Below are 26508 nucleotides of genomic sequence, written 5' to 3' on the forward strand. Positions count from 1 at the left end.
GTTTGTTGGATTTTGAACCTCGGGCTGCTGGTACGGAGGAGACCGAATCTCTCTACCCAGTCAGTCAGTCCACCGATACAAATAGCGGCAACTGTCAATTACTACAGTTATGCATGCAACTGGGCCGTTTTGGCCCTACCTTGTGGTGGTTGCTTGTTTGCCGAATCGTTGGGGTTGGGCTGGCTGCAAAAAACTCGGGGGGGGGGGGTGTGCCATCCAACCCAAGAACGAACCTGAGGCACACGGCATTAGCCATTCAGCCGAGAGAACTCTTACGAATTAAGGACCAGGTCTGCCTGATATGCCCTTCTGGTAGCACAGTGCCAGCAACATCTGTCATGAGTTTTGTGGCTCAGCAGTTTCCAACCAAAAGCTGGGCGGGAAGTCTGCTACCCTTCACCCATGCCGGTCAGTGCATGCATCACCTGCTGTTGTCAGGCCCAGGCAGGGCGGGCATCATTTGTGTTTTTCTTCTTCTTGTGCTGGCATACCTTGGTTCTCATTCCCATGCTTGCGGCTTTTCTCCAAACGGGCAGCCTTAAAACACGCTCGCTGAGTCGTTGTACCCATAGTACCCACAGTCCCTAGGCCTGTACCGGGTACATCCCTCACCCCTGTCTATTTCCTAGTCACGGTAGGCCCCTCCGACCCTTCACTCCCATAACCCCTGTATGTCTGTCTCCCCCCCTGCGCTTTGGTGCAGGCCCTCTGGTGGGTAGAGTGCCGGTACCTATTCGTACCACATAATGTACATAGGTATCATTGTGATCTTGCAGCCCGTCTCCTCCCTCTTATGCAAGCACAACTCAGTCCATAACATACATGTACCTACTCTGCACCGCCCATCCAGCCTGGCTGCCCTCGACACTTTGTGCTTGCTATACTCTCTTATGGGCCACATTCAACCCGTCTCTCTGTTTCTGAATCCGGATCTCTCTTTGTCTTTTCCCCGTAGGGACTGAACCTTGGATGTGCGGTATTCTTCGGTACTACGCTAATCCCGCTTCTGTCCTGCTGAACGAAGCTGCTGGGGTTCCCTCGACAGGCGGCCTTGCTGCGACCACGGGGTAGCCATCTACCTGGAGCTCCATACACACCTTGGGGGGCCCTGGCAGTCCAAGGAACAGCATCGAGGTCGATCGACCCCACCAGAGCATCATTCAGCACGACCTCGCTCTCTCCGCCCATATATCACTCTATGTCCAGGCCCTTGACGCATAATCGCTAAGTATCTCGCCTGCTTGTCGTCTCTTTGCTCTTTTCCTGGCGATCTTCTATCAATACCACCTCGTATCGTGAAGATCTTTTCAGATCTATTTCGCATATCTGCCCTTCTCTTGGTCATTCTTTTTTGGATCATCTCTTTCCTTTGGCTTTCAAACGCCTGGCCGATCACTACCACATAACCGCCTACCTCGCAAACATCTTTGCCACTATCCCCGCGTCACACGACTGCCACTGGACTGCACGTTAGAGCATTCGTCGACCGTCAACCGCCTTCTTCTCTTGGAAAAAAAAAAGTCGAAGACCCAACAGTGACGTTACCGCTGCACCTCAAGATCGACTAGGCCTTCTGCGACCTTTCCCCTTGGTTTCAGTGCTTGCCTCAGAAGCGGGAACTTGGATATGGGAACTCGTTCTTGAAAACAACAGCCTTCACCTATCATATCTTCGCAGTCATATTAGGTTGCGTTGAGATATCGCTTGAGCCCAAGAAGCTGCTTTCGTGGTTCGTCGACCAAGGCTACTCGGACCTTTCCTTATCGACACGCACAGCGTCATTATTTCCCAATGCTCGTTTCCAGGCAATGCGAGTCTGAGCAAAACCAGTGGCCTTTTGGAAAGCCCGCTCCTAGTACACGGATGTCGACCCACTACGAGCCTCCGTTGTCGACGCAGCCGGACTGGCCGGGATCTTATCCCTCCTTTCTCCCGCCTGGAGACAATATCTTTGGACAAAGCTATGATCATGTCTCCAGCTCGACCGACAATGCGCAGCAATCAGCCTCCCAACCACGATCGACGGTGACGGAGAGCACTTTAGGGGGAGCAGACAAGTCACCGATCAACAGCAGCCTGCCGGGTCTTGGCGACCGACGAAGCTTCGATCCTTTAGGATTGAGGCAGAAGCAGCCGTCGCCGATTCCGGAGCAGCCTGAGGAAAGGGCGGATATGTATGCTCACAAATCTTCACAATCAAACCAACAGGAACAACGAAGTGCATCGGGTGAGCACCACAGTTCGAGGCTCAGCACAGACTCGTTGATGTCGGCACCGGCTGGAGGACAAGGGCAGGACCTTTTGACGACTAGGCTTGGCGCAAATGAGGGCCAGGGGGTCAAGGAAGAGGAGGATGACGGGCTAGACGATGAGGATATGCTGGATGACGGAGACGAGGACGGCGGAGACGGCTCCTCACAGCCTCAGACGGCCGCCGAGAGGACTGCACAAAGGAGGAAGATGAAGCGCTTCAGGTACGAATGAGCGGACGATCGGCCGCTAGACAAAGACTACGTCAGCGAGCTTGGACGGGAAACGCCATCTAATTCCAAATTGCAGCGGTCATTTCTAACGGTTTCATTGCTCTTGGTAGGCTCACACACCAGCAGACGCGATTTCTCATGAGCGAGTTTGCAAAACAGCCTCATCCAGATGCAGCACATAGGGAACGACTCTCCAGGGAGATCCCTGGGCTTAGCCCGAGGCAGGTCCAGGTTTGGTTTCAAAATAGGTAAGCCGGTTAAATGCCTGAGGAGAGCTTGAGTCTTTTGCTGCGCCTCACACATAGTGCAGTTGCTGACATGGGCATTTTGGTCTCATCCTTGTGTTATAGACGAGCAAAGATTAAGCGCCTCACGGCAGACGACAGAGATCGCATGATAAAGATGAGAGCCGTTCCGGACGACTTTGACAATGTACAGGCCCTGCACTCTCCATATGGAGCCGTGCATACTCTGGGTACACCCATCAGCTCACCGGTGGACTTCTCTGGGTCTTCTTACGCCGAGCACATGATGCGGCCCCTGATGGTGGACGTTCGAAGGGGTGATGGCGAAGACCACCTCTCTCCCACAGGCCTTAGTCCAGCCTTTGGCAGCATTGGATTCAACCCATCGGCCAATCTGGGCAATTCCGACATACTGTCGCCAATCTCTTCTGCTACTGGTGATCGCTATGGCTACCCAGGGCAGCTCTCATCTCCGTTGAGTGCAGCTCCGCGGACCTCCAACCCCTTCAACAGGCAGGATGCAAGCATGCAGATGCATAACCATCACCAGCGCCAAGGGATCAGATCGCTTCAGCCTCTGCAACTGCGCGAGACCATGTCACGGTCGAGGTCAGACTCGCTCCAGTCGCCACTGAGGTCAAGCATGTCTTGGAAAGGAGATTCAATTGACTACTCTACATACCATGGACCTCAAAGCCCCCACCTCCCTGGCCGTCACCAGTCAATTTATCAGTCTGGCAGCGACAGCATTGGCACGCCGTCGACGATGGCTGGCTACGATTCGAGCACTTATACTGGTAAGTCCATCGTAAAGGCGTGAGCCGAGAAAGACTATGCGTTGCTTGGTGTTTCTTGCTGTAAGCTGACCGTTGAAAAATTTCATCATCAAGGCTCCACCGTCCACTCGCCCACGCACATGACATATCCGACTTTCCAGTCAAGCAGCAATCAAAACCGTACCAACAGAATACGGTCTGTTTCCGCTGCAGCGACAATGCAGCCTCTGAGCCTGGACCTGAGGTCAAGCCCCTACCGGCCGCCTGGTCAAGGTCTGGCGGCCCAATCACCAACGGCACAGACGCGGACGGCGTCGGCCTCCCACCTTGGCGGCGCATCCTCCAGCTACTCTACAAGCTTTCCATCAGCACCTCTGACGGCGCCCGTCGACTTCAGCCTGCCACGGACCCCCAGCTACCGCTCACAGACGGAGTACTCAATCCCACAGATGAGCGCACCAATTGCACCGCCTAATGACTTCTCCCAAGCCTTCCAAAGCATTGGTGGAGGTGCCGGCAGGACACCGATACGTGACGGAGGCTCGGGCACCACACTGCATCCCATCGGCGGCGGAGCTGGAAGCCAGGCAGTCGGGTCGGTGGTGTCACCGCCTAACAGGTCCCCCGACTATACCACGTCTTCGGATGTTGCGCTCAAGAGAAAGCCGAGCTTCGGAGCTGGAGCTGGGGCGACCTCGGGTCCTGCATCATATGGGACTTTGAACTGAGGTCGTCGGATCTTGAGCTGATCTGCCTTATTACCCCTGTTCCACGAAAAGAAATTCTCCGAAGCTTTTCTTCGACCACTGATGGTTCATCCCAAACATGGGACGTGAAAATGAACATACCCGAATCATGTCTTTTACTTCTTTTTCTTTTTATTGGCATTTCTGGAACCATTGGTCTTTTTTTTTCGCTTCGAGCTTTTTGCATCATTGACCGGAGTCCTTCTGCAACTGAATCTAAGTTGATTCTTTCCAAATCTCTTTTAACAGCTTCTCTTGTATAAAAAATCGCTTTGTTCTCTGTTTTTACATCTCTTCATTTTCTGGCACAAACAAAAAAAAACTTGGAAAATGACTGGACGATTGTCTTGCGGTTTCACTCTTAGCTCTATTTCCTCCCTTCTTTTTATGAGAGATACCAATTCTTTTCTTCTTTTCCTATTCTTGTTTCTTCTACGTCGTATGATGCAGAGGTGGGGAAAAAATGAAAGCGCACTCTTTATGTTGGAATAGCCTATTTCATACGTCTTAGTTTTCTTGTTTTCTTTCCTCTTTCTCACAGTTCTCCTATGTACTTTTAGTGCCGGTGTGAATTTCCTCTTATTGGTTTTTATTTTTTTTTTATTTTTCAGTGTTTGGAAGTTTGCGTACGCGGTTGTATTTGCCCGCGTGGATGTCGTTCTTGTTACTTGGGGAGGGTTACGGGCGAGGGTTTCCGATTTTCTTATGTTGCTTGGACAGGTACGGATGGAAACACTCATTGGAACGGATCTGGAAAGGGAAATATGGAAGGTACTGGCTTTGGGGGGGACCGCATCTCTTGATGCTACGCACATTTTAGATAGGTAGCTTGCCTCTTTTTCTCCCAACTTTACGTTTGCTCATTCAGTACGCAGTGTGGAGATTTTTATTGTATATATTAGACAAATCAAAACGACATCATATCGGGAGAGGCACAATTTCGCTTTGTTTTTTTTTTTCACACTTGTGCTTCCCGTCATTCTTGCCATTTTTTCTTTCTTTTACAAGAATTGGGCATTTTGTATATAGATCAAGACTCGAAGCGGCAAAAAGTTTTACCAACCTCATTCAAAGCAAGCGTATTGAGCATGTTCCAAAACTATTGTCTTGTCTTCCGACCCCACATACTCTCGTCTGTGGAGGCCGGGCTACACAACCGGGGGTTGGCCTTTTGGGGGTCGGCGGCAGCGCATATCTTCACCAAAAGCCACCCAACGAGGACCAGATCCGCCCCTCCAATCTCTCTACGCTTACCTACCCTCCGAACCAGAAGCAGGGATGAGGCGAGCAGAGAAAAAAAAAGAGGACCTTAAACAACCTAGCCGCCTATATGCGAGTTTTCTCTTTTCTTTTATTGGGGCGAGTCGGATCGATGGTATCGAGACGGGGGTTCCAAGGGGAAAAGGAGGAGTCCACACAGAAAAATCGACGGCAAAGGCAGAGTAACAGGCTGAGGTTGCTGGGCCCGCGTGTGTCAGTATTTTTCTTTCTCGTTTCTTCTCTCTTTGTTTTTTTTTTTTTTCCTTCATTAATTTCTCCGAATATTTGTGTCCGGGCTTTGTACTGAGACGGTCGGTGTTGGGGAACGGAAGGAACATGATCGGATCAGATATATGAAGTTTGGTGATACAGCAGGGTACAGACAAGTGGGTGATAGTAGGGGGTGTGTTGTTTTTCTTCTTCATTCTTCTCTAAGAAAGTGGGCTATCTGGTGGTTTTCTTGATTCGGTAATTAAACGCCGGTCGGGGTATAGATGCTTCCTTGGGATATGTCTGTTGCAGAGTAATCCTCCCCCACACACTGAAGGGGGAACATCACGACATCGCACGATGTGTCGAGGCAGTGATGGGCTCCACAGGAGGGGCAGAGAGAAAGATAGCTGCTTGTCAAGCCCCGCCAGAATCAGCAGTAAAGAAACAAAAAAAAGTCACGATCATCACGTCTCGGGAGGTTGGTGTGGTTTCGGCGGTGGATCAAGGTTTGCGTGAAGGAGAAGAGAAACGACATATAGGCTAAAAAGCCACGCGCACAAATCCCCGTTCGGTGGAGCGAACCCAGGGCTGGCTATAAGGTGTGTAGATCATGAATGTGGACCGTCGAATGGGAGTGGATATTGTGACGGTCGAGCAGCTGGTCCTAGAACCATGAGAGCCAGGTCCGGCTAGGTTCAGGTAAGGTAAGTCAAGGTATGTGAGTGAGGTATGTAGGTAAATAGATAGGTAGTCAGCCGAGATCATGACCCATGCACGAACATGCACATGCATGGCAGTTTTGTTTCCTTTTTCAGCAGAAAATGACGAGATTGAAGAAGGGAGAGAGAAAAGGAAAACAAACCAGACATATGTACCAGTACATGGAGGGTACAAGAGTGCTCAATGTGAAGACTTACCGGGCAAATCGATGCTTTGGAGGTAGTGTCTCCACCAAAAAAGGTAAAATAGAAGTCGGTCGATCATGATAGCTAGCTGACTACAGATTGACTACAAGCTTCACTCGGTCAACTGTCAAGGGACATGCTTGAGGGGGACTTTTTCTGCCAAAACAGACGGCATACAAACTGCCTTTCTTGCGTCACTATGGGTTTCCAGTTGCTTCTAGGGTCCGACTGTATGGTACATGATGTCACAGGGGCTATGGTAGAAGCCAAGATGCCTTATATCGAAAACATATCAAGTCCTAGGTATCCCGGAATATGATGATGTTGGACAGTGTTTTAGCATATCTAGGTAGGTACCTACCCAGCTGAGGTAAGGTCAGGTAAGGCCAAGGTAAGTAAGTAACTAGGCAGGTAAGGTAGGTAGTATTAGTGGTGGGTGGTTCATGTCGTCAGTAGGTTAAATGCGATTATAGTTCCAGACACCTACTACGTATAATAGCCGGTTATTATTTATTTAATATTCTTTTGGCAGGCTGATCCATCCCTGTGTGCAATTTATTGATTATCGAGCCCCAGAAAACAAAGAAGCTTCGGGATGTTACCACAGCACAGGGAAAACAGCTCACGTTTGATCAGGGAGGATCCCCTATCTTTTTTTTGTATTTATCCCTTTTCTTCCGTGACGTACTTTGTGCGTGACGACATTTGACGTTCACAGAGTAGCAGAAGTTGCGCTTTACCCAGTTGAGCAAGAGAGACCTCTGGCATCCATCTCCTTGCCGGGAGAATTAGCAGATGTGGCTACCAGGTAACTAGCTCTACCTGCCTTACTTAGGTACCTAGTCACCAACCATCCTTCGACTTCATTTTGTTGCATGCGCCACATTGTATACTGTAAGAAATCCAAAGTGGAGCTAGACACACTGTGTCGTGTCGGGCTGTGTTGTAACCATTTTGGTTGCAGTTGACATTGAAATGTGATCACGCACTTAACTTACCCCCCTCTCTATGGTTCCTTCCTTTTCCCAAGGGATAAAGAGAAAGTGGATAAAACTGGAATGGACGTTAAGATCAGCGCGCCTGCCTACCTGCCTGCATACCTTACTTACATTGCATCGAAAGTGGGTCCAGAGCTCGTTGCAACCTTGCTACAAATAAATGACCCGACTGGTGCTGCGGCCCGGAGATCCAAAAGAGTGGGGCCTGTCAATCGAGGGAAGGAGAGTGAGTGATAGAAACGCATGCTAAGACTTTGTTGCTGCAACCGTCCGTTCAAGAGAGACAGACGCCTGGCCATTCACTTACTCACTCGCCACCGACTGTCGCTTGTCTGTCAAGTTTTGACTGACAACCACGGCTAATCAAAATAACATCCATGGAAAGGTTCCTCCTGCTGCTAACTTGGAGTACACTAGTCCAGTTCTAGAAGGCAGCAAACAACAACAGTATTCGACAATAATCACTTTCAGTAACTGACTGCCTCAGGCACTAACCAACCATGACCAAGTAAGTCCATCATCTCGACTTATCCTGTCCTTGACTTCCTCCACTCTTGGTCAGGTCACGATCAAATTAGCAAAATCTCGGCCTGCTCCTAACTCCACTCCACTCCCTCAGGCTCAGGCTATGTTTCCATACCTGGTAGTTAGATATTTACCAAGTATTTGCAACTGACATATCGCAATACAAGACGCTGTCCGACACCAAGGGTTTATGTTTGAGGCAGATCATAACATTACAAACAACGTTGATATTAATGCGCAGCACGTGTGTCTTGATCTCCGCCCCCCAGCCTCCCTATTAATATATCCTGTGCCCGCAAAAAAAAAAAAAAAAAAAGAAATCCCCATCTCAGGATCTACAGACAAAGATTGACGAGCCCCTGGTTCTCGGACAATTCATTCATATATGGTATACCTCAAGATGTTACATTGTCGCTCCGCAAGTCTCATACACACCGCCCAAGACATGCTGGCATCCCGTCGGATCCATGGAAACGAGAGCATCATCACCACACCAAGCAAAAAACCAACCAAGCCAAGTAAAATCCCACACCTCTATCCACTTTCACAGAGAATCACTCCCTATCTTTTCGCCATCTCTAACCCGTATACCCTGGTGCAGTTGTTCTTCACCCCCCTCTCTATGTTCTATACACCATACTACCCCATGATCGTCTGCAGATACGAATCAATCAAAATGTTCACATTCCATCCTAGGTTTCACGCATCACGGATACTGTCTTGTTGGTTCCCAGGGTCCTGTTCCGTTTCCTGTGGCCCGTGGTCGTCCATTACCTACCCAGTATTCGGCTTCATATCCATGCTTTTAACCTGCGCCTCCAACGTCAGGAAAATACAATTAGCTCATCCAAGGAACGCTGGACCTGCCCGATGCGCACGGGCTATCGATGCAATTTTTGTTTTTATATTTTTATTTGTATTATTTATTCCTCCCCCCTGTAAACCCGCTCTTCTGTCGTGATCGGCTTTCTCGGGCCGGTCCCGCGGGTTGGATCTTTGTTGGCGGCATATAACCCATCCTCCCGTGAACACTCCAAGAACATACAGCCACCGGCAAGTGCCGGTCGGAGAAGATTGCAGCAGGGTCAAAAAACAAGAATCGTGGCTGCAACACCAGTTCGGTACCCTCCAAGGTGACATTACTGGAATGAAATATTCCGCTGCGGCCAATTAGATCCAAGCCAGTCCAAGTGATCGCAATGATAGATGATTGGACCAGGTCCGCCGTCATCACATACACGCAATATTACCACAAGATATTTTATAAAAATTGAGAAGGCGGCAAACAGAAATGAAGTTTCCAACAGCACTTGAGGTCACAATATCTTGGTTTGAGGACTGTGTGTTATCAGCATGGGGACATTAGCAGGCAGGTGACCGTGGCCCTCCGCGCAAAATTATTAACTTCAAATCAAAGTAAATTCTGGCGAGTTCACTACTACCGGCGTACCGCTTTACCTGGAAGCCTACTCCTCCCAGGCTATCTGCCTTACCCTGACGGGTCTATGCCTCCATGTAGTCAAATTCTTAGTGGCCGGCGTACGTTATTTAATATCACCGTCACCTCAACGCTTTGTAGGGGAGGAAAATCGCGGAAAAACAGTGAATTGAGGAAGACTGCCTCGGCCAGCCAAGGACTTGTAGGCATGACTGACTTCGACGGAGCCCCAGTGTACTCCGCATGGTGTTTCTGAAAGAAGCAATCTCTAGCATCACAACAGTAAATACCCGCATCTAGGAAGCAGTTGAGCTTTGATCATGTGTCGGTTCTTTATTTGTTGTACCCTCGCAAGCATCTTCGGCAGATGATCAATCCACTCCCCGAGCTTAGTCTTGCCTTTTACCCGGCCATGTTCGTCGAGTCGGGACTCGGAAGATTGGTCTGCAGGTTTTGTTTCCCCATATGGGGCAGCAGATCAGTAGATGGAGAAGAGAGAGAAAACACTCAACATGCAGTGGGACAGGATGTAGCGGACCTCGCAGCGGTTCATCGGGAGATGATGGACACACCCTCGCAATCAATTTTATGTTCGGGAGGTACTATACCGGATCTATCCCAAGACGTTGCAAAAAAAGGGGGGTTGAGGGGAACCGTGCAGACTTCGTGATACTCTAAGTGAACAAAAAGAAAATCTCACCAAATGCTATGACGCGGGGGAAAAGGAGGGGGGGGGGGGGGGGGGGGGGGAGGGAAGATAGTGCCTGCACCAGACCCCCCTCCTCCTCCCGCTCCGGGAAGCATAAGCAAGGAGATGGTGTGCTAATGTAGTGTTTTCTTTTTTCTGAAGAAGAAAGAACGATGCTTCTGAGGGGGTCGTTCAATGCCGATCTAGACCGGGCTCGCTGTACAAGAAGGGAATAGGTCCCCCGCTGAAGAGGAAGGCAAAACGATGAAGAATGACCCCGAGAGTGAAAGTGAACCCCAGAGTCGGACCGCGGGTCGGCTCTGCGTTTTTCTTTTCTTTTTCTTTTTTTTCCCCCTCCCCTTCCAAGCCCCCGCCTGCTGATCTGTACCCCTTAACCCAGAAATATGTAACTAAAAGCGAAGCTCTGCGGAGCGGTAGATAATATATACTTTTTACTACTTCAAGATGACGCAAACAAAGTGCTAGCAGTTGTGTTCTCAGCAATCCCCCCTGATGTACAGTAATATTGCAGCGCTCTGAGAGACGAAAGAGACGAGGCGTCTAGTGAAGATATCAGGTATATCGTATAACTTGAGTTGTTTAATCAAAAACCAAATAGTAAGACTTGTACAGGGTCGAGGTTTTGGCTCTCAAAGTGTGCTTGCATAGCTTCAGAGGTGTGGTTTGTTGAATCGCACAGAGCTGCATGTTGATCTCGTCAAAATGGGGGATACCAACAAAGGCACCTGAACACAGAGCTATTAACTCCGGGGAGTGATTGAGTCTAGAGTAAAAGAAAAAGAACGCATCAGCAATCTAATCAAATATATGTATATATTTGGCCGCGTCATCTATCTCAGGCCTCACAAGTACCTCCCTTCCCCTCCCTTCATATGACTTTATATGAGCAGGTATCCCATCCTGCAAAGAAAACCGGTTTGCTCCCCCCCCCNNNCCCCCCCCATGAGTAAGATTATAAAAGAATGCCGAGTCTATTTGCATACACAGAGAAAAGAAGAGAAAAGAAAAACACATCTACTGCCCACCCGGCCCAGCCCGAGTCGACTGCGCCCGCCGATTCACCCCGATCCTACGCATCTCGATCGAGCCATCGCCGCCCTCGCCCCTGGACGGGCCGTGGACCGCAGAGCTGGCCGACGGCGGCGCGGCCCCGCGCTCCGCCAGGTCCTCGCCGCTCCTGCGCCCGTCGCCGTCGACGGTAGGTGACACGAGCACGCCTCCACCTCCGCCGCGTAGCGAAGCATGAGCAGCACCGTCGGAAGAAGAACCCGCAGCACCGCCATCGGGCACGGCGCCGGTGGCGTCGCTCTCGCTACCGCCGTACGACCCGCCGACGCTCTCCATGGTGAAGGGGCTGGCGGTGGGGCCGTCGAGCAGGGAGAGCTCGAGGGGCGTGAACCAGCGCGGCAGCAGCAGGGCGCGGACGGGGATGAGGGCCAAGATGAAGACGGGGAAGCCGACGGCGGCGACGGACTGGGTGATGGCAAAGGTGGCGCCGAAGCCGACGAGCTCGGCGGCGACGAAGCTCCAGAGGGCGGCGCGGCGAGGGATGCGCTTGAGCGGGTGGCCGGCGGGGGTCAGGGAGGCGTCGCGCAGCAGGAAGATGATCTTGGCCGTGATGCCGTTGGCCTCGAGGGCCTGCACGCCCATGACGAAGAAGAGCCCCGCCAGCACGGCCTGCGGGATCAGGTGCAGGACGAAGAGCAGGGGTCCCGTCATGGTGACGAGCGTCAGCAGGCCCTGGACCAGGTTCGACGCGCGCTGTTCGACGACGTGGGTCGGGCGCAGGCTGTAGTGGCCCTTTTGTCCGCCGGCCTCGTCCTCGTCGGCGACCATCTCGGACACGCAGAGGGACTCGGTGTGGAAGGGCGCCTGGGGGATGAGGCCGTTGGGGAAGGGCAGGCCCAGGATGCCGGCGATGCCGGTCGTCAGGCCGAGGAGGAAGAGGTCCCAGTGGAAGCCGGCGGGCTTCTTGAGCGGGAACTCGGTGCCCTGGGCGATGAGGGATGAGACATTGTGATCGAACCAGAAGAGGATGGTGAGGAGCACGGCAAAGGGTAGGGCGAGGAAGACGTCGGCGACGGGTATGTTCCAAAAGTCGACGAGCCAGGACCGAGATGTGATGGTCGGGACGAAGGCGATGCCCGTAGGCAGGACCTCGAGCTCGACCTGGCGCATCCTGCCGATGTGGACGAATCCCGTGAAGAAGATGACGGTGAGGGGCGTGCCGTAGTCCTTGAGGAAGACGCGGATCGAGTGGGTGAACAAGGTGCTGTGGCCAATCTTGTCGCAGACGTAGGCCACGCCAAAGAACATGACCGCCACGGCGATGCTCAGGTAAAAGGGTTCCTGTTCGCCAAGAGGCTCGAGGACCTGGATGCCCTTTTGCAGGTAGATGAAGGCAACATAGAAGCCAAAGATGTCGCACGGGAAGCGAGTGACGTAGCGAAGCCAGTTGCACGAATTGGTGACGGCAAGAATCCAGTGCAGAACTAGAGACCACAAGCCAATCCAGCACATGAAAGCCAGGTAGTTGACACCGGTGGGCTTCATGATGTCGTAGACGGTATAGTTGAAGACGGTGATGGGGCCGGTCACGCCGACGATGACAAGCGGCTGGCAGGCGAGGACGGAAAATACGAGAGCACCCAGGACGGATGCCAAGAGGACCTCGTTGACGCCATACTGCATGTTTGTCTTGGAGAACATGTCGAAAGAGAAGGCCAATGCGGGCAGGATGCTGTGTGGCAAGTCAGACCAGATAAGGAAAAGGGGACTGACTAACTGACTGACTGACTGTTGGGGAGCCAGACTTACTTGGCAAAGTACATGTAGATGGTGGCAGGTACTACACGATAGTTCCACGCATCCTTCCAGTCGGACGAGTAGTAGGGTGCCCGGCGGCGCAAGTCATTGGCCATGCCGCGGAAGAGATGAATATGCCACCAGTTTTTCGGCCTGCCACGACTTTCGTCGGCATTCTCAGAGCTGCCTCGATGCAAGTAGGGGCTACTACGGAGGGACGACGCCCATCGTCTGAATGCCTTCGACGACCGCGACTGTGACGCGTCTCCAGCGGTCGGGGTCGCCGTGTTTGCACCATTCCCATCCCGCTCCTGGTGGTGGTGATGCATTGAGGTTGTGGGCAGGGTGAGGCCCTGGTGGCCTGTCACCGGCGATGACGTGTGGGATGTCATATTTAACAACGGGGGACTAGAGATGTGGAGGACTATGAGGCTTTATAGGAGATATAAAAAGGAATTCAAAGGAACATTGTGAAGAAATAAAGTGACCGATATGGCGGTTTATCTTCTATAGAACTGACATGAAATTTACTGACAAAAATGCAGAAACGTCATATAAATAAATGCTGTCCACCGCTCGAGACAATTCAAATCTATGCAGGTCAAGCCAAGCTTTTTCATGTATCGGTCTGAAGTTTTTTTTTTTTTTTTTTTTTTTCCATGAGGGAAATCAATCATCCAAAAACAACTTTTTTTTTAAAATTTAAACAAGCGGGATTGACGCGGCGCCACCCATAAACCCGCCAGCCAGCCCTGCATTGCAGTGAGTGCATCATTCCCCCACGTTTAGCTTTTGACTTGGGACCGATTTCGGGAGGCAATCCACTGTGGAGGCGGCAGGGCCCCGCACCAAAAGCATCCTTACCACGACTTTCAAGCTAGGCAAGTTGGGAAGCGCATTCGCCAATACGATTCGAGGCACTTGTTCGTCCCCGTTTTCCCCAGTCGTTTTTTTTTTTCTTTTCTTTTTTTCTTTATTTTTTTCTTGGTCTGCTCCGTAGTAGACCATAGCGTCTTGGCGGAACTGCAAAGAGGCAAGATGTGCAGAAACTCAGAATGAATCATTTCCACTTGCATCTTGTTTTGGGAATTGTTCAAGTTGACTGGAGGAATGGTTGCTGGTGAGCTTTCATGAGAAAGAAGGATGAAATATCGTTCCGTTTCCCAGCATTCTACCCCAAAATGGACAAATTGCATCGGCTGTCCAAGGATATACCCTGAGTTCAATATAGCAAAAACAGATCTAGGAAAAAAAACAAGAGGAATAAAAATTTCATGTTCATACACAGTCTGAACTTAGATAGGCATACGATCCGTCCCCTTTAATAATCATAAAACCCCTTGCCGCTCTTCTTGCCAAGCCACCCAGCGTCAACCATCTTCTGCAGCAGCACGCTTGGGCGGTACTTTGAGTCGCCAGTCTCCGAGTGGAGCACCTTCATGATGGCCAGGCAGGTGTCGAGCCCGATGAAGTCGGCCAGCTGGAGCGGGCCCATGGGCACGTTGGTGCCCGTCTTCATGATGGCGTCGATCGAATCGCGGTCGCCGACCTTTGTCTCGAGGCAGATGACGGCCTCGTTGATGTACGGCATCAGGATCCGGTTGGCCAGGAAGCCCGGCGAGTCGGCCGACGTCGAGGGGACCTTGCCCATGGCCTTGCAAAACGCCACGGCGGCGTCCAGCGTCTCCTGGCTAGTCTGCAGACCGCTGATGATCTCGACGCCCTTCATGACGGGCACCGGGTTCATAAAGTGCGTCGACACGACCCGCGAGCTGGCCGACATGTCCGTCGCGTCCTTGGTGGTGGCCGCCGCGATGCGCGTGATGGAGATTGACGACGTGTTGGTGGCCAGGATGGCGTGCTTGGGGCAGATCTGCGCCAGCTTGCTGAATATCTCGTACTTGAGGTTGGGGATCTCAGGCACCGCCTCAATGACAAAATCCACATCGGCCAGGGAGTCCATGGACGTGGTAGGGCTGAGACGCCCGCGTGTGGCGTCCGCATCCTCCTGGCTGATGCGTGACTTCTGAATGTCCTTGGAGAGGAGCTTGTCTGTTTGTCTGCATGAGTTTTTTGTCTGTTTCCTTTTTATGCATAGAGAATCCAAAGGACCATGTGGCCGACCGCAGCAAGAGAAACAAACCTACCTGCTAGAGACAACCCCTTGTCTAATGCTCCTTGACTCGGATCAACGAGCGTAACGGGAACCTGTGCAACTCTTGCAGCCACAAGGGCAATCCCCAATCCCTACATATGCAATTGATCCATCAGTATTCCAAAAAATAAAAATAAAAAATATACTAAGCAGGTTGCAATGCCACGTCGAGACCTACCATCTGCCCGGCGCCTAGAACTCCGAGCTTCTTGACCTCTGCAGCTCCGCGCGAGGGTGTTGAGCTGAAACATCTCAACTGAGATGCAGCCCTGGCGGCCTGCCTCTTTGCCACGAACAACGTCGACATTTCTATTCTAAATTATGAGAGTAGATTGAGTCCTGAGAGAAAAAGAAAGTGTTTCCGACGAATTGAAATGCGGCAATACCAAGTCACGCCGTCCCATGTACGCATTAAAGAGGTGTCTTTTGATCACTACCTCGCGAGGGCCAAAGCTCGGCTAACCTCGGCGTACCTTGTCTTACCAGTGGATATACACGGTACCTCACTTCTGGAAGGTTAGTGCGCACAGACCAGATTTGTCCAAGGCAAAATAAATAGCATGTGAGGTTCAGGGTAGGTAGGTTATTACAAAGTACATGCATGGTGGAGCGCCACGATGAATGCTACCAATCAACTACTTTCTTTTGGTCACTGAAGTCGGAGCGTCCAAGGCAGCATTGTGAGGTTTCTACGATGTATAACCACAACGCAGGCCGGATCACTTGACGTAGGGCCATCAGTACTGACTTCTGCGTACTAAATTGAAAGGACGAGCCACCTGAATGGACGTCGCAACCTTCATATGTGTAGCCGAGTATTCTAGGAAACCAAAAGCCGCAAGCAGGGATTAGAGACTGACGTCTTTACACTCAGGTAATACGTCGTTTGAAATTCAAAGAGATGAGATTCATGCTGTAAACGACGGAATGAAATTCTATTGCAATAACGTTCTTGGTCTACAATGCTGCACCAATACCGAGATCCTACATTTTGCTCTCGTCTAAGCCGCACCAGAAACCACCTTGTTGCGACGCACAACAGACGCGTCGAGTTTAGAAAGGCTAAGATTGTGGCAGTTAGTACACCATTTTCAAGATAGCATCGATAATATAGCCGCAAAGACGCCAACTTACGTTGTCAGAGGCGGGGAGGTCCTTCTCGTAGTACTTGGACAGACCAGGGATGTACTGTAAGAATGCGTTAGCAAGACCAACTCTTCGGGTTGACGGGCGTGCGTGACAAGACACCCCAAGTTAGACGGGGGGTCTGCATAAAAAAACTTACGCCCAGAATGTCCTGCTGTATCCTGGGAATTCCCGAGGCGAAGAAGATGACGGCGCCGAGCGCGACACCACCAAAACCAGCTGCCCTCAAGCCCCTGCAATGAACTAGTCAGTATATCTCCAATTCAACGACACCATACCCCCCAAATCTGGCGATTGCCGACGAAAGTTAAGCGAAAGCACGCGAGCTGTAGTTGGCAGGTCCAGTTCGTTCTGTCCCGTTGAACGGGCTTTTCAGGTCTGCCGCCAGATATGGGCACGCGGCCAGCACCAGCCTCGAGGTCGAATTCCAATATACGTACATTCCGGCGATGGTCTTGAGAGTAACGCCGTGGACATTGGGCTGGAGGTGGTAGCTTCAATGGCAGAAGATGTCAGTCGACTGGTCATGAGTCTGGTACAGTCCGCAAGTCGAGTTCCGCTTCGGGCGGGTGAGGCTGCTCGGCGACCACCACGTAGTACGAAGTTACAAATTGAGAGTCGAACGCCGGGGAGAGATTTCTTACTTGGGCCCGAACTTGCTCTTGTAGGCAGGGACGCCCTTGGGCATCGGCATGCGGATCTATGGAGGGAATTTGGAGGTTAGAAGTTTATCAAGTCGGGATGGCCAAAAGCCATGCGGGCAGGATAGCGCTCGACATATGAGCCGGAAAATGCAGTGAACACATACGGAGAGCATCTTGAAGAGTTTTGTGGTGTTGTGCAAACTCAATGGATGGGTAGCGTGGATTCACAGTCGCAATGCTGTACGAATTGAAGCTTTGATATGATGCACTTGGACATGGCACCACGGGTAAAGCCGGCAGCAGACCATCAAGAATTTGTGACTGCCTCAGGCATAAGATCCACCTTGGCGTGTTTTGACCAATAATGTCGATCTGCATGGGAGCTCAAGTGGAGCATCACCCATGATATCAAGCCAAGCCCAAGTCGCGATCACGTCTGAGAACAAATAATTCGTCGTGGTTTATTTGTCCCACCTAATAAAGAAAACTAAAACCTCCCCAAGAAACAAGCGAGCGCCCGCCGTGCTGCGTCCCCTCGAATATGGACGCAGTCATTGACGCGCGCTTTGAGCGTGTCGAGAAGGCTCTTGCCGCTCTGATAGATTCAATTGCGAAATACAATCCCTCGTTACAGGTCGGGAACGACCTGATTGCCGCAGAGGAAGAGCTCCAAGATGGGCTGGCTCAAGGTGAGCATTATGCCAACAAAGCTCCGGGAGCTACCCCTCGAAATTCACAATACTAACTCATATAATTTTTTCTTTCTTAACCAGTCCAAAGACATCAGGAAAATCACGTCCATATCAAGAACCTACGTGACGCCTCGACCGCCCTCGACAACCAGATCCGCGGCACCCTCGTGACCCTCTCCTCGACCCGCAAGGAGATGACCAGCACCCCGGGCACCATTTTTCCAGACAAGCAACCCAACGAGATCTCGTTCGACGAGCTCCTCAGCTACGCCCGCCGCATCAGCAAGACGACCCTCCCCCCAGCCGGCGTGACCAACGGCGTCGTGGCCCCGCCGCCGAACGACGACGACCAGCAGCAGCAGCAGAACCAGCTCTCCAGCGCCGCACCATCCGCCGCCGCAACACCCAACGGCACCGCGCCTCCGACGCCGGCCCCAGCCTCGGCCTTGACGCCCCAGCCGCAGCAGCAAACCCAGACAACCACCGCCAGCGCCGCCGCGTCGCCCCCTTCGCAACCCGCCTCCAACGTCCTCCCCCAGGACTGGAGCAACTGGCTGAACCCGCACACGGGGACGCTCTTCATCCCCTGGCCGCAGGACAATCAGATCCGCATCGGCGCCCTGTCGGCCAACGAAATCCTGGCCGAGCGTGGCGTCGTCATCAAGGGTTTCGACCCGGTCGAGGAGGAGCGCCGCGCCGCCGAGGCCGCCGCCGAGGCTAAGCGCCGCGAGGAGGAGTTGGCCGAGGCGGAACGTGTCGCCATGGCCGAGCGCGAGGCCCAGGCGCGCGCCGAGATGGAGCGCCGCCGCGAGGCAAGAGAGCGTGAGCAGAGGGAAGCCCTGCGCAGGGGGAGCACCGCTTTGGATGCCGGTGCTGCAGCTTCCGCGGGTCTTGCGTCGCCGACGTCGGCGAGCCCCGCCGTCAAGAAGCAGTTCCAGTTTATGGGTGATGACGATGACGACGATGACTCTGACTGAAGGTTTGATGCGCGCGTATGTAGGCCTCGCATGGGTTTGAGCGGATCGTAATATGCCAGGCCAAAAGAAACTTCACGACAGCAGGTAGTTTGGCCACCATTAATATCATCTATATTTATAGCCCAATGCAAATAGAAAACGAATTAGCAATGACTGCCACAAACTCCCAAGTTAAGGAAAGACCTCGGATCATATTCCATGACTTTTTTTTTTTAGGTTATTCGCCGTCAATAACCCAAATGTTACACTAACGGACCTATAGTTCGTTCTCTAATCTAGACACACGAGCATAAATAAAAAGCCAAATAAAACAAAGTCATGAAATGCTAACGAGACATGATGAGAAGCCTGATCAGCACTTTATACAGTATACATCATACAAACAACTTTGATCCCTGTGTCTACCGCTTAACCAGTTTCCACCGTGTTGTTTTTCAATTGCGGACCGCTTAGTCGATCTTGATAGAGCTGTAGATTTTGCGGGTGAACCACCAGCTGGAGAAGAAACCAATCGTGCCTGAGAATTGAAATTTTGTTAGGTTTGTTCTGAACTATCAAAGGCACAAGCAGCAGTAGAACAAAGGAAACTGAACGCTTACCTGTGAGGATAAAGAAGAGGAACGATAGCAGTGCGCTGTAGCCCAAGTAGACAACGCTGCCAGCGAGCCCGGCGAGAGACAACTGGCTGATCCAGTAGAGCATAGCGTGGCCAAAGATAAAGAACGCGCTGGCGCCGGCGGCCATGAAGGAGCGCCACTGCCAGTTGTAGTTCTCAGCGCAAAGCAGGAAGTAGACCATGAGGATGGTGACGCAGGCGGTCGTGACGATCATGAGGCCATAGCAGAGGAACAGGAACCCAAACATGTAGTATATGCGGCTGAACCACATCGAATTCATGATGAAGTAGAGCTCAACAAAGATGACGACGAATGGCAGCATGCCGACCAGAAGCATGCTGGGAATGGGTCGGAGCCACGTCGTGCTGGCAGCCGGGATCTGTCGCGGGATCTGGTTGGTGCGGACGGGTGGTTCGACGGCTGAGTGTCGGAAGCCGAGGAAAGAGCCGGCGACAGAGAGCGGGGCCGAGATGACGAACCAGATAGCGACGATAACTAGCATGGTGGTGAAGGGGACGGCGCCCGATGACCCCTTGGCCCAGAGGAAGAGGTTGAGGAAGAAAAAGGTCGTGAAGACGATGCCGGGTATCAACGTCGGCGTCATAACCATATTGACCTTCCACTTTTCGCCGCCAAACGACTTGTAAACACGAGCCGAAACGTAACCGCTAACCGATGCCAGGACGGTGTAGGACAGCACCAGACTGGTGGCAAGCGAACCGCGGGAAGACGGGGATAGGAATCCGAGAAGTGCGAAGATGATGGTGAAGCCGGCCATGACAAAGAGCTGCGCGCCGGTGCCGAGGAAGACGGACAGGAGGAGCGGGTGCGACGGCGTACGGAAGACGTCACCGTGTACCAGCTTCCAACCAGAATCTTCCTGGACACCATCCTCGAGCGAATCTCCGCCACCGCCTGACAGGTCGTCAAGGTCGATCTGGTCGAGGCGGTTGTAGCGAGCAATATCCTTGCGCAGGGCACGCACGAGAATGGACATGACAGTGGCCACGAGCACGAGCACAATCACGGTCGAGTTGATTAGCGAGAACCAGTGAATCTTGGGGTCATAGACGCGCAGATACTTGTCCCAGCGCGTCGCCCAGACCGTCGGCGACTCGACCCAGTAGACGCTGTACGAGAACTGCACTGGTGTCTCGCCGTCATCGTTAAGGATTATGGGCTCGTGCTGGCCGCAGTCTGCAGGCTTGCCGCGGTAGTCGAGAGACCGCGGGATGACCCTGACACCGACCACGCGCAGCTGATCCGGCTTCTTGTTGACTGCATGGTAGTCGATGAAGATATCGTGGTGGTTGTTGAACACAATGACACCCGTAGAGTAGTCCTCCAGACCCAGGGCAAAGCCTTGGCTGTTATACGTGACCCCAGGCTCCTCAAGAACCTGGCCCGGTAGGCTACCGTGGTCTGGCACCAATTCGCCCGCTGGCAGACCATCTACCAACCAATTAACGCTGTAGCCCTGCTCGATCCTGGTGTTGACGAATTTGGCCGACCCTGCGTCGTAAGTGACCTTGCACATTGCTTTGCAAGTCTCGTTCTTGGCCATGTTGAGTTCGTAGGGGGAGGTCATGATCCTATCACCAAACAGGATGCTCCCCAAGCTCTCGCCGATACTCTCCGGACCACCTTCGGGCTGGCAGAACTTGAATAGGGGGTGGTAGTAATCATAAGAGACGACCGAATGCAGCATCGAATCCTGCCGTGATGCGACGGGCCTGATGGTGTTTACGTATAGAGGAACCTTGTCGCCCGGTTTGTATGATGTCGGCGCGACTCCTGGGAGGTAGAAAGCTGATACTAGTTGGGGCGTCAAGATGGCAGCCAGTGCCAGCAACGCCGGTGAGGGCGCCATTTCTCGTAATTGCATCGCGATAATCGTATGGCGAGGTCGGCTTAGATTGTCGGATCACGAAAACCTGGATCGTTAGGTATTAGCACCAGGGGTTCAAGACAGAGCGCGTCTACTGCACGAAAACAATATTTGTGGTAGAAGAAAAAAGATTGCGGCTCGGTCAGTGCCGGTTGAAGCGGAAAGCCTCTTGCGTATCAAGCTTGGCATAAACGTCGCCTAGAGAGCAGGGGTTACATCAAAGGAAGCAAGCTATCTGGATAGCTATAGGCATCGAAAAATAGGGAAACAAAAGGTACCTGTGTTTTTGGGCGTACGGACAATTGGTCTATACCGATGAGCTTTTGCCGGGATTTCTCATCCGACGGTTGTCTTGTTTCTCGCTAACCTTCTTCCTGTACAAGGTGGGTAAGCTATGTTGTGACAATGGACACGTCAAAAAGATGGGCTTGTCGAGTGTCGCTTGCTGAAGATGAGAGTTCAAAGTGTGGTTGCGCAGCCACGTTGACCCTTGTTGGACGTTTTACCCACCTAAGCTTGGGCAGGCTAGGCTGTTGCTCGTGTGGCTGGCTTAGTCACAGCATTCACTGTGACTGACTGCACGGTACCTTGCGTTAGCAATTAGCAGCAGCATGACGTATGGATACGCTTGAATAAACCCTGTCCTTGCAGACTGGACCCTAACCCACTACAGCTCCAATTCTTTTCGGAGACCACTGCCGAGAAGCAATTGATAAGATAAGAGAGGGGGAAAGGAAAAAAAAAAAGTTCAGACTGGGATTTTTCAATGTAGACGGAGCAAACTGTAGTCGACGTACGTTTGGTTTCTTTTCTTTTGTACCAAACCTTCAAAACTCAAGCTACAATTACACACCAAAAATGGCACAAACTGCGCCACAGAGTCTGCCGGACCTTTTGGGATCCCTCACGCAGTCTCTCAATACCGCATTTGAAGTAACCCCAAAGCTTGCCGGCATTGAACCCACGGCTCTGGGCATCTCTCTGCTGGATCTCAAGAATGAGCTCCTGCTGTCTTACCTCCAGAACCTCGTGTTTCTAATCCTGCTCAAGACCCGGAGCGCAAAGAAGTCCAATGGCCTGGAGAGCGCAAAGGAGCTGAACGATGCCGTCGTCAAGAAGCTCGTGGAGCTGCGGCTCTACTTGGAAAAGGGAGTCCGCCCTCTCGAGGACAAGCTGCGCTACCAGATTGAGAAGCTGATGCGCGCCATTGACGACGCCGAGCGCCAGGAGAAGGCCGCGGAGGAGGCTGGAATGTCGAAAAAGAAGGCAGTGTCGAGCGCAGATTCCGATTCCGAGTCTGGGTCCGGGGATGATGGCGAGTCCAGCGACGACGACGAGGATCTCGAGGAGGGAGGCGTGTCCACGTCGGCGGACCTGAGCAATGCCCGACCGAATCTCAAGTCCATCGCCGCACTCAACGGCGAGGACGAGAACACCAGTAGAGGGAAGATCAACAAGGATGGCATCTACCGCCCGCCCAAGATTGCCCCGACCGTGATGCCGACCCTGGTAGAGCGCCGCGAGCGGACCGACCGCAGCCAGAGGCCGCTCAAATCTGCCACCATGGATGAGTTTATCAACGACGAGCTGTCCACCGCACCTGTCGCTCAGCCCAGCATCGGTACAAACATTGCCGGTCGCGGTCGTCACGTAAAGACGGCGGCAGAGCGACGCGACGAGGCCGAGCGTCAGGCATACGAGGAGACGCATTTTGTCCGCTTGCCAAAGGAGAGCAAAAAGGACCGTGCCAAGGCCGCCAGTCAAGGAGCTGGGCGTATGAACTTTGGTGGAGAGGAGTGGAGGGGTCTTGGAGAGGGTGTCGACCGTATCAACAGGCTCGTCAAGACCAAGGACAATGGGGGTGGTTCCAGGACCAGGGCATTGCTCGAGAAGAGCCGCAAGCGGTCGCTGGGCGAGACTACCGATGGGCCAAGGGGGAGTGGTGTTGCTGGTGCCGAAGAGAGGTATCAAAAGCGCGCCAAGATGCAAGAGCTTGGCCGTACGAGCAGAGGCAAGGGGCGATGATCTTGTATTTTCTTCTGTAACCTGCTATAATCCATATACCCTTGTTGTTGGACCTAATATGACCTGGCAGCTGCTTTTTCAAAGCCTGATTCTGAGCCTTGTCCTATTCACAATAAACCTTCCTCGTATGACCATACAGGCACTGTCGTATACAGCCTAACTGATACTTTCGTGCTAGAGAGTCAAGCTGCACTTAACCTCTCTTCCATCCTGTTTTAGTCGCAGCGCTTCAGCCCAAGGCACACTAACGAAAGAAGTGTCGTGCCTTCAAAAATAAATAAGAACTTCCCAAGGCTTAGATTTCATGGACCTGGATTTTCTCGCTTCAACATGCGCAAAGTCATAACTTGCGTCCCTCCAAAATAAGCAGACGTAGATGGGCCGTTGCCAACTAACAACTAGGCAAGCCCAACTTCCTCAGCGGTCTACTAACAGGCTGGAAACAGCCTGTCTCGGTACGTTGAGGTTGATTAGGGAGGATTCGATGCCGAATAGAATAAACAAGATCCAGCCCCAACGCCAGGGTTGGATCAGTATGACTCCCACGAACCAAGAAAGTATCTCAAGGTAGCCGACATAGTCGGTAAACCCTGCAGGAAGCCACGAGCGCAAGATCCGACTGCGAAGCTGCAAACAAGCCAACTTCGACTCGGAAGGCCTCGCATCCGGCAGACTGATAAACATGAGCAAGATGCGCATAAGGAATCCGGTGTGCCAGGCGCCCCACGAGCCCAGTCCGTGACGGTAAGTGCAGTTTAGGGCGCAGACAGACATATCCCAGGGGGCAAAAACCTGTCCGAACCAATAGCCCATCTCGTAGGGCCACTCACGATACTCAGCCGGCAAGAAGTATGTCTTTGGTCTATCGTATCCGGATGCCATGATAACAACGTCCGCCGGCACCGCCACCGTGTGCGATCCGGCCGGACCCCCGTCTAAGCAGGGTCCAGACTCGTCGACCAGCAACCCAGAGGCGGAAAACCGCACACTCCGTGCCTGCAGCCAAAAGCAGCGTGCATAGTTTAGGCCACGAGTTATTGCCCTCAGGTCCCTATGATACCAGTATCCCGGCCTTTGGAGCATTGTGTCGGGCAGGGCGAGCGTAGGTCCGCGTCTGAAAAGTAGATTGATAAAAGGTCGGCTGATACGACCTCCACGATCTAGTATCATGCGTGCTTTTTGATCTAACCATCCGAACATCTTGGCCATCATACTTGGAGGGATGATGATGTCCTGGTCACCGGTCACGACTGTCACTGTTTTGGGCATCTCATTAATGGCCCACTCGAAAGCGTCGATGACTAGGGAGCCGTCTCCGACAATGACGACACGCTTTCCCTTCACGTCATTGCTGTGAGCACGGCAAGTCAGTTGAATATTTCATCCATGAGCCAGAACTTGGGCTTGAGACAAAGAGATTCATCCAGCTACTGACGGTGTAACATTTTCAAAGTTGCAAACCATGCCCTCGTATATCTCCTTGCCCAACAGGTCTGGTGTAGAGGGCTTGCCGCAAACGCCAGTGGCGACTACGACAGCGTCGAAGAGCCCATGGCCCAATTTTTTGACGTGCCACCCGCTTCCGAGGGGCGACAGTCCTTGGGTGACCGACTGATATTTATCGAACGGGGGACGGAAGATGCGCGCGACCCTGGTGTTGAACCGCGTGCTCGACTCCAAGCCATGATCCTTCCATAGTTCCTTGGCCCAACTGACGATTTGCAGCCGGTCGGGGAAGGGCTTGTTACGCCAGCTCTCGGGGTCCGGGTGGAAGCGATGCGTCAATGAAGTTTTGTTGAGCTCTGAACGATTGGCGAACCTCTGCCGGCGGAGTGGCGGATGATTCAGCGTCAGTGATACGGTGATACCCAGGCTCAGCGCTATAGTCAAAACACCGTAAAAAGGAAAACAAAGTCAGGAGACGCACCGCCTAGATTCCACCAAGCTTCTCCTGGGAGCCCTTTTCAAAGATGACAACGCTGCAGCCATGTCCTGTCAGGTGCGCCGCAGCCATCAGACCCGTGATCCTAGCCCCAATGATGGCAATACGCGGGCCGCCTTCCAAGTTCTCATTGGGCCGCGGCTTGGGACAAAGCCAGTTGTCTACTGCCCAGTTGAAAGCGTTGCAGGCGTACTCGAGCGCGCGAAATATGTATGGTTCTGAGGAGTCTGGTTGGGGTCGGACAACTTGTCGGTTACGTTGGGTGTCGTGATAGTCATCGGACTCATCACCACGAGGCGTCGTCGGTGTTGATACCATCGGCAAGAGCATGTCATCGTCGTTTGGCCCTTCTGGTGCTGACCGAGGCTGCGGCGGCGACGGCTGTTGGTTCTGATTTGCGATGACGCTAGCTATGTGTTCGAGCTGCTCGAAGATGTTGTTGACTATTAACGCGGTTTCTGGACTTGACGAAGGCACGGCGTGGTTGGAATCGCTTCGAGGCCTAGATTGTGGTTCTGGCGATGATGATTTTTCTTCCATGGAGGGCAGAACTGGAGAGTGAAATATATTAAACTGATGTAACAGCTTGGGTCAGTTGTGCGCAGGGCAAGTCTTGCTCGGCTTTATTTGATACTGAAAATGTAAAATTGTACAATGAAAAAATGGAACCTCAGCCAGCTGACGATGGTAAACGGTATTGGTGATTGGATTTTCGTCCTGAAAAAAAAAAAAAAAAAAAAAAAAAAAAAAAAAAAAAAAAAAAAAAAAAAAAAAAAAAAAAAAAAAAACAGGCTATGGCAACCGCAGTACTCCCTGCGACTGCTAGATACCTACCTAGTCTTTTCTCGCCATGAGGATTCTCAATTTCCATTATTGCAGTGATATGATTTAGGAGGGGCCTAAAGGACCTGCCCGGGTGCCACTTGCCTATAAAGTTTACAAACTACCGTCAGCGATGAGAGAAAAGAGACTGCCAGGTAAGATAATGGTGGGTCAGTTAAGTACCTACCTAGGTAGGTACCTTACTTAGGTAGGTATGCGGTGAAAGAATTTACTAACCAGGTACTTCAGTACCCTTACGGCCCAGGTGATATAAAAGGTGTCGAACAGCGAAAATTGGGTATAATTTTGCCGTGAAAGAAAGTATTAGTACTACCAACCGTCTAAGGCATTGGCCAGCATCTGTCTACTTCATCATCCTGGCTGACGGGGTAGGTACAGAAGATCAAACATAGCCGTGTCCTTTTTTCACTTCTCGTGAAAGTTTCCGCCATTGGTACTTACCTAACTATCACCAAGTCATACAGTCCCCATGCAGC

The 26508-nt window shown here is 52.1% G+C and overlaps 11 protein-coding genes across 11 annotated transcripts; 6 read left to right on the plus strand and 5 right to left on the minus strand.

Moving 5' to 3' along the window:
• The first annotated feature begins 783 nt into the window (after positions 1-783).
• PgNI_02432 (uncharacterized protein) lies at positions 784-5297 on the plus strand. Its single transcript, XM_031122498.1, has 4 exons — positions 784-2474; positions 2594-2731; positions 2834-3525; positions 3619-5297. Exons 1-4 carry the CDS (start codon positions 1792-1794, stop codon positions 4230-4232), a joined length of 2127 nt encoding a protein of 708 aa, XP_030986686.1. The 5' UTR covers positions 784-1791; the 3' UTR covers positions 4233-5297.
• Positions 5298-5338: 41 nt separating this feature from the next.
• On the plus strand, positions 5339-5696 carry PgNI_02433 (uncharacterized protein; the record flags this gene model as incomplete). Its single annotated transcript, XM_031122499.1, is given in 2 exon segments — positions 5339-5382; positions 5393-5696. 2 exon segments carry the CDS (start codon positions 5339-5341, stop codon positions 5694-5696), a joined length of 348 nt encoding a protein of 115 aa, XP_030986687.1.
• A 167-nt stretch (positions 5697-5863) lies between these two features.
• On the plus strand, positions 5864-6239 carry PgNI_02434 (uncharacterized protein; the record flags this gene model as incomplete). Its single annotated transcript, XM_031122500.1, has 2 exons — positions 5864-5913; positions 5951-6239. 2 exons carry the CDS (start codon positions 5864-5866, stop codon positions 6237-6239), a joined length of 339 nt encoding a protein of 112 aa, XP_030986681.1.
• A 1709-nt stretch (positions 6240-7948) lies between these two features.
• On the plus strand, positions 7949-8532 carry PgNI_02435 (uncharacterized protein). The gene is made up of 2 exons (XM_031122501.1): positions 7949-8134; positions 8319-8532. Exon 2 carries the CDS (start codon positions 8342-8344, stop codon positions 8501-8503), a length of 162 nt encoding a protein of 53 aa, XP_030986682.1. The 5' UTR covers positions 7949-8134; positions 8319-8341; the 3' UTR covers positions 8504-8532.
• Positions 8533-11312: 2780 nt separating this feature from the next.
• Positions 11313-13721, minus strand: PgNI_02436 (uncharacterized protein; the record flags this gene model as incomplete). The annotated part of the gene is made up of 2 exons (XM_031122502.1): positions 13116-13721; positions 11313-13038 (listed from the first exon to the last, which is right to left on the minus strand). Exons 1-2 carry the CDS (start codon positions 13493-13495, stop codon positions 11313-11315), a joined length of 2106 nt encoding a protein of 701 aa, XP_030986683.1. The 5' UTR covers positions 13496-13721.
• A 320-nt stretch (positions 13722-14041) lies between these two features.
• Positions 14042-15690, minus strand: PgNI_02437 (uncharacterized protein). The gene is made up of 3 exons (XM_031122503.1): positions 15437-15690; positions 15251-15350; positions 14042-15155 (listed from the first exon to the last, which is right to left on the minus strand). Exons 1-3 carry the CDS (start codon positions 15563-15565, stop codon positions 14425-14427), a joined length of 960 nt encoding a protein of 319 aa, XP_030986684.1. The 5' UTR covers positions 15566-15690; the 3' UTR covers positions 14042-14424.
• A 361-nt stretch (positions 15691-16051) lies between these two features.
• Positions 16052-17310, minus strand: PgNI_02438 (uncharacterized protein). The gene is made up of 6 exons (XM_031122504.1): positions 17213-17310; positions 17049-17104; positions 16845-16898; positions 16544-16637; positions 16393-16446; positions 16052-16320 (listed from the first exon to the last, which is right to left on the minus strand). The coding sequence occupies exons 1-6, from the start codon at positions 17219-17221 to the stop codon at positions 16312-16314; spliced, it is 276 nt and encodes a 91-aa protein (XP_030986688.1). The 5' UTR covers positions 17222-17310; the 3' UTR covers positions 16052-16311.
• A 220-nt stretch (positions 17311-17530) lies between these two features.
• On the plus strand, positions 17531-18717 carry PgNI_02439 (uncharacterized protein; the record flags this gene model as incomplete). The annotated part of the gene is made up of 2 exons (XM_031122505.1): positions 17531-17737; positions 17822-18717. Exons 1-2 carry the CDS (start codon positions 17590-17592, stop codon positions 18715-18717), a joined length of 1044 nt encoding a protein of 347 aa, XP_030986689.1. The 5' UTR covers positions 17531-17589.
• Positions 18507-21660, minus strand: PgNI_02440 (uncharacterized protein). The gene is made up of 3 exons (XM_031122506.1): positions 21501-21660; positions 19317-21268; positions 18507-19234 (listed from the first exon to the last, which is right to left on the minus strand). The coding sequence occupies exons 2-3, from the start codon at positions 21217-21219 to the stop codon at positions 19167-19169; spliced, it is 1971 nt and encodes a 656-aa protein (XP_030988133.1). The 5' UTR covers positions 21220-21268; positions 21501-21660; the 3' UTR covers positions 18507-19166.
• Positions 21661-22019: 359 nt separating this feature from the next.
• Positions 22020-25729, minus strand: PgNI_02441 (uncharacterized protein; the record flags this gene model as incomplete). Its single annotated transcript, XM_031122507.1, has 3 exons — positions 22020-24598; positions 24683-25127; positions 25189-25729. 3 exons carry the CDS (start codon positions 25727-25729, stop codon positions 23665-23667), a joined length of 1920 nt encoding a protein of 639 aa, XP_030988132.1. The 3' UTR covers positions 22020-23664.
• On the plus strand, positions 22081-23247 carry PgNI_02442 (uncharacterized protein; the record flags this gene model as incomplete). Its single annotated transcript, XM_031122508.1, has 1 exon — positions 22081-23247. The coding sequence occupies one exon, from the start codon at positions 22081-22083 to the stop codon at positions 23245-23247; it is 1167 nt and encodes a 388-aa protein (XP_030988135.1).
• Positions 25730-26508: the final 779 nt, after the last annotated feature.

Source organism: Pyricularia grisea (genome assembly GCF_004355905.1).
Source record: "Pyricularia grisea strain NI907 chromosome Unknown Pyricularia_grisea_NI907_Scaffold_1, whole genome shotgun sequence".
NCBI classification, from domain to species: Eukaryota; Fungi; Ascomycota; class Sordariomycetes; order Magnaporthales; family Pyriculariaceae; genus Pyricularia; species Pyricularia grisea.

What these genes read in the sequence shown, in the direction of transcription:
- PgNI_02432 (XM_031122498.1), top strand. Translation starts at nt 1,792, where the DNA reads ATGCTCGTTTCCAGGCAATGCGAGTCTGAGCAAAACCAGTGGCCTTTT. An exon ending in AGGAAGATGAAGCGCTTCAG is followed by an intron (nt 2,475 to 2,593) that starts GTACGAATGAGC and finishes TGCTCTTGGTAG; the next exon opens with GCTCACACACCAGCAGACGC. An exon ending in CGATTCGAGCACTTATACTG is followed by an intron (nt 3,526 to 3,618) that starts GTAAGTCCATCG and finishes TTCATCATCAAG; the next exon opens with GCTCCACCGTCCACTCGCCC.
- PgNI_02435 (XM_031122501.1), top strand. Translation starts at nt 8,342, where the DNA reads ATGTTTGAGGCAGATCATAACATTACAAACAACGTTGATATTAATGCG.
- PgNI_02437 (XM_031122503.1), bottom strand. Translation starts at nt 15,565, where the DNA reads ATGTCGACGTTGTTCGTGGCAAAGAGGCAGGCCGCCAGGGCTGCATCT. An exon ending in TTCTAGGCGCCGGGCAGATG is followed by an intron (nt 15,351 to 15,436) that starts GTAGGTCTCGAC and finishes TTGCATATGTAG; the next exon opens with GGATTGGGGATTGCCCTTGT. An exon ending in CAAGGGGTTGTCTCTAGCAG is followed by an intron (nt 15,156 to 15,250) that starts GTAGGTTTGTTT and finishes GCAGACAAACAG; the next exon opens with ACAAGCTCCTCTCCAAGGAC.
- PgNI_02438 (XM_031122504.1), bottom strand. An exon ending in CTCAAGACCATCGCCGGAAT is followed by an intron (nt 16,638 to 16,844) that starts GTACGTATATTG and finishes AGTTCATTGCAG; the next exon opens with GGGCTTGAGGGCAGCTGGTT. An exon ending in TACAGCAGGACATTCTGGGC is followed by an intron (nt 16,447 to 16,543) that starts GTAAGTTTTTTT and finishes GCATTCTTACAG; the next exon opens with TACATCCCTGGTCTGTCCAA.
- PgNI_02440 (XM_031122506.1), bottom strand. Translation starts at nt 21,219, where the DNA reads ATGCAATTACGAGAAATGGCGCCCTCACCGGCGTTGCTGGCACTGGCT. An exon ending in CCTCTTCTTTATCCTCACAG is followed by an intron (nt 19,235 to 19,316) that starts GTAAGCGTTCAG and finishes TTCAATTCTCAG; the next exon opens with GCACGATTGGTTTCTTCTCC.